The sequence below is a fragment of the Oncorhynchus gorbuscha genome, linkage group LG09 (genome assembly GCF_021184085.1).
Source record: "Oncorhynchus gorbuscha isolate QuinsamMale2020 ecotype Even-year linkage group LG09, OgorEven_v1.0, whole genome shotgun sequence".
Lineage (NCBI taxonomy): Eukaryota > Metazoa > Chordata > Actinopteri > Salmoniformes > Salmonidae > Oncorhynchus > Oncorhynchus gorbuscha.
Window position 1 is genome coordinate 64,557,499 of NC_060181.1, and position 8,932 is coordinate 64,566,430.

Genomic DNA, 8,932 nt, shown 5'->3' on the forward strand with positions numbered 1-8,932 from the left:
CAGTTACCTTAGCATTCTTGGGAACAGGAACAATGGTGGCCCTCTTGAAGCATGTGGGAACAGCAGACTGGTATAGGGATTGATTGAATATGTCCGTAAACACACCGGCCAGCTGGTCTGCGCATGAGAATAAATAACAGAGAATAAATAGCACCCTATTCACTTTAAATAGTGGTCTCCTTTAGACCAGAGCACTGTAAGAGGGGCACTATATGTGGAATAGAGTGCCATTTGGGATGTGTTCAATGTATCCTACATGTTTCCTAGATGCTTTGCATTTCTGATGATGCCATTTCTAATCAAATTATCAGCATTATGGGATGTTTGTAGCCCTCCTATGCTGACGTAACAAATAGCTTATTGCCTGAAATAGCCCATTCAAGGTCAGTTTATGATGCATGGCTAAATTGGTAAAGATTTGTAATCTCGTGTTTGATGAAGGTTGGAATAATGACAAGGCACTGCCATCTAGTGGCCTTCAGCAGTCATTATGAGCTGAGCGGTACAGTACCTTAGACCAGGTATTCCCAATTGGGGTTCTGGGGTACGCCAAATAAAAATGTGATTCACGTGTTTTTTAAATTATATATATAATCTTCACATTTTCAAACATTTACATTTTCCAAAGGGCCTATACATTTGTGTGAGGTTTTTCTCTCTCCTGAGTAGCCTCATTTCACTGCCAAAAATAAAATTCAACCATCTAGTGTTCAGCGAAATAACAACACAATGTCAAATACAGGTATCCTAGTCAAATAATTAACATCCAATCACATTAACCGTTACTCTCTCACGGGAATTCCACTTAAGGTCCGTATGTAGCCAAACGTAGCTGCTGCTCATGTTGGTATCTGTACTGATGACACAAAAGCCATGACATGGAGACATAGTGGAGTGGTAACATGCGTGCAAGCAGTTGTTCCTGGTGTCACTTGGGTACACTGCAGCATCCACTGAGAGGCTCTTTCTGCCAAGGGAATGCCTGACAGCTTGAAATATGTTTTGGACACTACAGTGAAAATGGTTAACTTTGTTAAAGCAAGGCCCCTGAACTCTCATGTATTTTCTGCACTATGCAATGATATGGGCAGCGACCATGTAACGCTCATTTAATATGATTATCAAGGGGCAAAGTATTGACATGTTTTTTTTATTGAGAGACGAGCTTAAAGTTTTCTTTACTTTCTATAATTTTCACTTGTCTGTCCGCTTGCATGATGACGAGTTTCTCACACAACTGGCCTATATGGGTGATGTTTTTCTCACCTGAATGATCTGGATCTAGGATTAGAGGGACTTTCCACAACTATATTCAGTGTGCGGGACAAAATTGAGGCTATGATGTTGGAGCTCTTCTCTGTCTGCATTAACAAGAACAACACACAGGTCTTTCCATCATTGTATGATTTTTTGGTGTGCAAATTAACTCAAGCTTAAGGACAATGATATAGCGAAGCACCTGAGTGAGTTGGGTGCGCAATTACGCAGGTACTTTCCCGAAACGGATGACATAAACAACTGGATTCGTTATCGCTTTCATGACCTGCCTCCAGTCCACTTACTGATATCTGAACAAGAGAGCCTCATCGAAAGCCACTGCCAGATTTCTGGATAGGGCTGCGCTCAGTATATCCTGCCTTGGCAAATCGAGCTGTTAAGACACGGATGCCCTTTACAACCACGTACCTACAGTATGTGAGTGTGGATTCTGAGCCCTTACTAGCATGATAACGAAATGCATGCAGAGACAATGTGGAAAATGACTTAATATTGAGACTCTATCCAATACAACCCAACATTGCAGAGTTATGTGCATCCTTTCAAGCACACCCTTCTCATTAACCTGTGGAGATGTTTTCACAATTTTGATGAACAAATCAAGTTTTGTATGTAAAATGGCTAAATAAAGAGCAAAAGTTTTATTATTTGTGCCCTGGTCCTAATTAGAGCTCTTTGTCACTTCCCACGAGCCAGGTTGTGACAAAATCACACTCATTCTTATGTTTAATAAATGTATCGCATAGTGTGTGTGTGGCAGGCTTACAATGATGGCAAAAAAGCAACATTTGAGAGTGCACTGACCCTGATGCTAGAGGGGGTACGCAGCTGGAGGATGAATGTTTGAAGGGGTACTGGACTATAAAAAATTTGGGAACCACTGCCTTAGACACTTTTAATACTGATCAATAAGGTTACCCATCAAATACATTGATGACTAATTTCACGATGACAGATTAAAATCCTTGGTTTGAAGTTGAGCATATAAAATGTGTCCTTGATTCATACAAAAGATGCTTGGCACAAAAAAAAGAGGCATAGTGTCCTTAGATGTAAACAACAGTATTGTGCATTTTTATATGCACCAGGCTTAGTTATTCACCAGTTATAAAGTGTGTTTAAGTTGTCTACCTTTTGTGTTTCTAAGACTGCAGGGAGGGAGATGCAAAGGACAGCAGACAACGGACAGGTGAGATCAGATCAAATAGTATTTGTTTTCTATCAAATTATCTACATTATATTACTGTTATTATTTTACTTTAATCGTCTTATCAAGGTAAAATAGCTTTAGCTTGTTAAGAAAAAAACAAGAAAAAAAGTAATTATCAGTCAATAAAGGATATTTGGGCTTGCTTCCTTTTTGCAACTTGATAATAGCTTGTTCCATGTGATTGTACTGCATTTGATGATTTGTTCTGCATATGAATCTCATTGTAAAACGTTTTGTTTTGCATTACTGTTTCCATATGTGTTATGTACTAGCATGTAATACAACATTAGTCTCATTGCCTGATACCTCCTAATTGCAGTATCAGGTGCAATCTATTCTTCATCGTAGTAACCATATTTCTTCTATCATGTTCTATTCAATCTGCTCTGTTAACAGATCTGTAGGCCTAGGTGACATCATCAGTTGTTCTGCTTCTAGCGTGCCATATAAGTCTGTTGTGGTGTTCTGATTATTATAATGATCATAATGAGGATTATTGTAATTATCATTATTAGGTAGAATGCATCTGTCACATCTGCTCCTGCTACGCCCTCTGGTGGTTGTCCGGTGTCTCCTTTACCTACAGTTCTTTCCCTGTGTTCTCTCTCGCCCTCTCCCTCTCTGTTTAATTGTGTGATTGGAGACAGGTGTGCTGGAGTCAGAGCAGATCCCTACCAGCTGCAACTCATCCATAAATTAAGATCTCTACATATACCCATTCCTGCCACTTCCACTCTGCCAGAACGTAATCTCTGCTCAATCAGTTATTTATCTAGCCTTTTGTCTTTTCTCAAAATCCTGTTGCTCTGCTCTGCTGTGCTTGTTTCCCTGCCTTAAACCATTTTTTGTCCTCTCCTTACAATACCGCTCTGTTTCTGTCTCCTGTTCCACATCTCACCACCTTGCTCTGGATTTCACTCCCCACCATTCCCTTGGATTCCCCTCAGGACCTGTTTCCCTGTCCTGCGCAGGCAACTCCAACCTCATTCTACACTCCTGTTGTTTTGCACTCATCTGAGCTACCCCGGTTCTGCACTTCATATTTCTCTGCGTTCAATAGACACATTCATCCCGACTTCCTCTTCTGAGTCCGCTCTTGGGTTCCCCCCCTTCGCTCCTCGTAACCGCATCATCTATGTTAATGTCTAAAGTGGAAGGACAGCTCTGTATCAGCTACTTTCAATATGTGCCAACCACACTGTTAGTTTCTGTTTCCACACACTGCTAGTCAGTTGATTTACTGTACAAGTCCTTTCCACTTCACTCTGTAAGTACGTGTGACAATATCTCATAACATTGTGTTTAATTTGATGTTTTTAGTAATAAACCATATATTGTGATAATGATAGGATCGTTGACCTTAACGCTATGGTCAGAATTAGAGGGGGAAATGTATTTAGAGCAATATATATATATAATACTGTTGTGTGCTAAGTATCAAGTGCAGTTATTCACCAGTTATAAAGTGTGTTTTAGTTGTCTACCGTTCTCTTTGTAAGACTGCATGGAGATGCAACAATGGCATTGAGAACAGCAGGAAGTGTGTTGATGGTCTTTATCTGGTCTGAGACAGGTATGGTCTCATTCCTAACCTTTTCAGTAACCATCCTTTTCCTATGCTTTGCTATTCAATCTATAGACATTTCTAAACAAATCACAATAAGTTGCTTCTCAATGTTCATTTGTTGTAAATTATTAATTTCCTTGTTAATATTTAGATTTGCTCCTCACACCTCACATATAGTATATGCTTGTGGTTTCCATTCGCTTATCTCTCCTCAACTGGTGAAAAAAATTGGGTGTGGGCCAGGGGTTTCTTTAATTGTTCTTTAGTTGCCCTGTGATGTGTGACTGTGTTGCAGTGGTACTGGGTCAGAATGGCTGGAGGGTGACTTACAACCCTCAGAGTATCTGTGCCTTGAAGAGGTCAACAGTGGATCTGTCCTGCTCTTATACATATCCCAGAGGTCATACAGTCACAGGGACATCATGGTTCTATAGATGGTCTGTTGTGAAACCTCAGAATGATGATCGTGTGGAGTACTATGGGGACAGCGTGAACGACTGCACCCTGAGAATCACAGACCTGAGAGAGAGTGACTCAGCTGAGTACTGGTTTACATTTAGGACTCAGATCATACAAGGTCATGTCTTTCAAAGTGTGAGAAGTGAGAGCTATTCTGGCAGTCCTGGAGTCAGGCTGTCCGTCACAGGTACACTATTTTGTAATACTTTATCAGTTACATTCAAGTATTTGGAAATCTGTTTTAATTTGATATTATACAGTACATTAGGAATGACAGTCTGTATATAATATGGACGTCTTGTGTCATTTGCTTACAATGGTTGTTGGGTAAGTTGATAAGGTTATAATGTTTGTTTTTAATCACAGGCCTGGAGGCAAAATTTCAAACTATAGTGACAGAGGGACAGCCTGTGACACTGACCTGTAGCACCACCTGTACTCTGACTGACAACCCCAACCCCACCTACATCTGGAAGAAGAACAGACAACGTCTCACAAACCCAAAGACCAAAAGTAACAACCTGTAACTAGACCCAGTCAGCAGTGAGGATACAGGCAGATACTCCTGTGCTGTAAACGGCCATGAGAATCTCCCCTCTGCTGAAGAGACTCTCACTGTCAGATGTGAGTACAATAAATATATATAATCTAACCAATTTAATTCTAGTATTATACTTTGGTTACACTGTGTGTTCATTTGTATGTCATTCCCAACACTAGATGGCCCAAAGAGAGTGTCAGTATCAGTCAGTCCCTCTGGTAAAATAGTGGAGGGCAGTTCAGTGACTCTGACCTGCAGCAGTGATGCCAACCCACCTGTGGACAAATACACCTGGTACAAGAAGAACGTAACCTCACCAAAAGCATCAGGACAGAGTTACAGCATCACTAACATCAGCTCTGAGGACAGTGGAGAATGCTACTGTGAGGCTGAGAATACAATTGGAGCCCAGATATCTACACCTCAATTGATCATTGTAGCCGGTAAGATTGTGTTTTTATTTTAAATTTGAAGTTACACTATCAGATAACATTCATATCATTCTTTATGCTTTAGAGAAACAAGCTTCTGTGAAGAATGCATCTATAGGAATCATAGTGGTTGTGCTGGTTCTCATCCTCTGTCTCTCTGTCCTTATGTGGTTCAGGTGAGTGAATAATTTACCTCTTTTTTTTACATTGTGTTTTTTATAATTGAGCTTGATTGATTTTAATTGATTCATCCATTCATATGTTCATTCTTTAATTTACAAAACAGGAAGGCCTCCAAATCCACCTCCGACACAAGAGACAGAAGAGACACAGTAGACACAGTAGACAATGGACAGGTGAGTGTTGGAATCAGTTGACTGAGAACTAAAGTGGTATTTGAAGAGATGGACTCAATGACTGTGGTATTACTTTATTTTTCAACCCTCATGTTGTCTGTCCTCTCTCCTCATCAGCAAGACTCTAGTCCCGTGTATGACAACATCTCAGGCATGACCCATACTGCAGCACCGACAGTGGACACAGACAACCAGGATAACGTTCAATACGCCAGCATTCAACACAGAAACCAGGAAGTGCCTGAATACTCCACTGCCCAACCGTCTCAACCCCAGAAACAGGAGGAGGATGTCCAGTACGCTGCTGTGAAATTTAACCACACCAGTGCTGTTGACATGCCAGTAGAGACCACTGGTACAGTACACTGGAAACACCAGGTTTTAGTGTAGCTGGTGAGACATGCAAAAGTAAAGAGAAATAAGCCAATTGTTATGGACAAATTGTAGGGATATTTTCCAACTATTCTTCTTGTATAGTATGTTTGCTCCAAAAATGCATTTCTTGTAGAACTTCACTGACGTTTTGGTAGTTAGAAAGAGGCCTCATGAAGACAGGACGTCAGCTCTGCATCCCAATTTTAGTCCCTTAGTACTTCTAGTTGGTGTCAACCACAGACATCACATTATTATTATTTCGCACTGTCAGTAGGTCCCCTTCCACACCTGGTGACATTAATTTGCTACATCACTACACCCTAGTTACACCTCCACACCTGGTGACATTCATTTACTACATTACTACACCCTGGTTACACCTCCACACCTGGTGACATTCATTTACTACATTACTACACCCTGGTTACACCTCCACACCTGGTGACATTAACCAGGGTGTAGTGCTGTAGTAAATGAATGTCACCAGGTGTGAAGGTGGTGTAACCAGGATGTAGTAATGTAGTAAATGAATGTCACCAGGTGTGAAGGTGGTGTAACCAGGATGTAGTAATGTAGTAAATGAATGTCACCAGGTGTGAAGGTGGTGTAACCAGGATGTAGTAATGTAGTAAATGAATGTCACCAGGTGTGAAGGTGGTGTAACCAGGATGTAGTAATGTAGTAAATGAATGTCACCAGGTGTGAAGGTGGTGTAACCAGGATGTAGTAATGTAGTAAATGAATGTCACCAGGTGTGAAGGTGGTGTAACCAGGATGTAGTAATGTAGTAAATGAATGTCACCAGGTGTGGAGGTGTAACCAGGGTGTAGTGATGTATTAAACACTGTCTGTGTGGGTGGACCATTTCAGTTTGTCCGTGATGTGCACGGCGAGGAACTTAACTTTCCACCTTCTCCACTACTGTCCCGTCGGTGGATCAGGGGCTGCTCCCTCGGCTGTTTCCTGAAATCCACGGTCTCCTTTGTTTTGTTGACATTGAGTGTGAGGTTATTTTACTGACACCACACTCCGAGGGCCCTCACCTCCTCCCTGTAGGCAGTATTGTCATTGTTGGTAATCAAGCCTACCATTGTAGTGTCGTCTGCAAATTTGATGATTGAGTTGGAGGCGTGCATGGCCATGCAGTCATGGGTGAACAGGGAGTACAGGAGAGGGCTGAGAACACACCCTTGTGGGGCCCCAGTGTTGAGGATCGGTGGGGTGGAGATGTTGTTTTCTACAGGAACACAACAACTTCTACAGGAAGTCCAGGACCCAGTTGCACAGGGCGGGGTCGAGACCCAGGGTCTCGAGCTTAATGACAAGTTTGGAGGGTACTATGGTGTTAAATGCTGAGCTTTAGTCGATGAACAGCATACTTACATAGGTATTCCTCTTGTCCAGATGGGTTAGGACAGTGTGCAGTGTGAGTGAACATGCACACACACACTAATGATTAATAGAATAGATCTCCAGTGTTGAGGAAGGTGATTTTTCATTTCCCAGAGTACATGTCATAGTCCAACCTCTCCACCTCTCCTCCCCCTCAACTGGGCTTGGAGAAGCTAATCTCTAGACAATCTCTCATTTGCTCCTCAGGCATTGGGGGCTGGGCATTGGAGAAGTTGACTGTCTTTGTGGAGACATCAAGGTGCACCTGCACAGCGACAGCCACAAACCTTGTTCACAATGTGTCACCTTGTCAACAGTACAGCACAGCACTAAATCAGCCATAAAATAAGTAATGGTGGACAAGTGCCAGGCGAATGGCATCATTTTCTTGAACGTACCCCAACTCCTCTAACTCAAAATAGATTGGAACATGCCTTTACACTTTGTAGTAAAGACGGTTATTCCCTAGCCTAGCACACACACAGACTCCTTGGTAAATGAAATCATTATCAGGTGTAGGAGATTGTCTTTTAAGGGCCACTATACACACCGATTGGCACGTGTGTTTTTCTGTTGCTCATTAGAAAAACAAGATTTCAGTCTTGGAGGTGTGTTTCATCCCCGTTTGCTTTTTGATGTTTGTCCCCCATGAGACACTGTAGGCACAGAATAAAATAACCATGATGATGTTTTTGCCAAGGATGTTTTAGTTTTACATCTAACTAATGTGTTTGGTGCATTATTTCTCAAGTAAGAAAATGTGCAATGTTTTGTCTTATGAAAACAAAGTTGGAGGTGCTGCTCAGGTGTGTCTCACTGTCTATGCTATTGGATAAAGAGCAATCACTGCAGCTGTTTACCCCATGTTAGTGTGCAAATGGACATCATCAAATCAAAACCCAACCTTCATTTACCCGTTGTGATGCACAGATGTTCCAAACTCCGTTTTAGAAGAGACTGACTTTATGACCAAAATTAACCTATTTACACTTTGTAGCCAATTTTGACAGTAGAATAACTGTTTCTGACTTGAATCGATGCCACATAGTCCATTTTCAAAGGGATTTGTTGCTTTTTAAAGGCAGTCACTCTTTAATGTCTTCAAGGTACTTCATTATAACATTAATTGTGTGAACTACTGTACCTCAAACTTCACAGAGGGGCCAAGTGTAAGGCTTGTCTTTGTCACAGGACACAGTGCACTTGGCCATCTTCAAGATCTGTGCTGCCACTAGGGAAAAAGGGGAATCCCAGTATTACACATACAATGAACATAGATAACTCTGGAATAGGATCAAATCTGATTTGTTCCATACATTACTA

General features: G+C 41.5%; 1 protein-coding gene across 1 annotated transcript; it reads left to right on the top strand.

The window, feature by feature from the left end:
• Positions 1-2,440: 2,440 nt before the first annotated feature.
• Positions 2,441-6,625, top strand: LOC124044418 (B-cell receptor CD22-like). The gene is made up of 8 exons (XM_046364059.1): positions 2,441-2,467; positions 4,351-4,359; positions 4,512-4,701; positions 4,881-5,027; positions 5,235-5,498; positions 5,572-5,662; positions 5,773-5,842; positions 5,960-6,625. The coding sequence occupies exons 1-8, from the start codon at positions 2,441-2,443 to the stop codon at positions 6,230-6,232; spliced, it is 1,071 nt and encodes a 356-aa protein (XP_046220015.1). The 3' UTR covers positions 6,233-6,625.
• The last annotated feature ends 2,307 nt before the right edge of the window (positions 6,626-8,932 follow it).

Coding starts and splice junctions, on each gene's coding strand:
- LOC124044418 (XM_046364059.1), top strand. CDS start 2,441: ATGCAAAGGACAGCAGACAACGGACAG. Junction 4,702..4,880: donor AGTCAGGCTGTCCGTCACAG/GTACACTATTTT, acceptor TTTTAATCACAG/GCCTGGAGGCAAAATTTCAA. Junction 5,028..5,234: donor CACAAACCCAAAGACCAAAA/GTAACAACCTGT, acceptor TCCCAACACTAG/ATGGCCCAAAGAGAGTGTCA.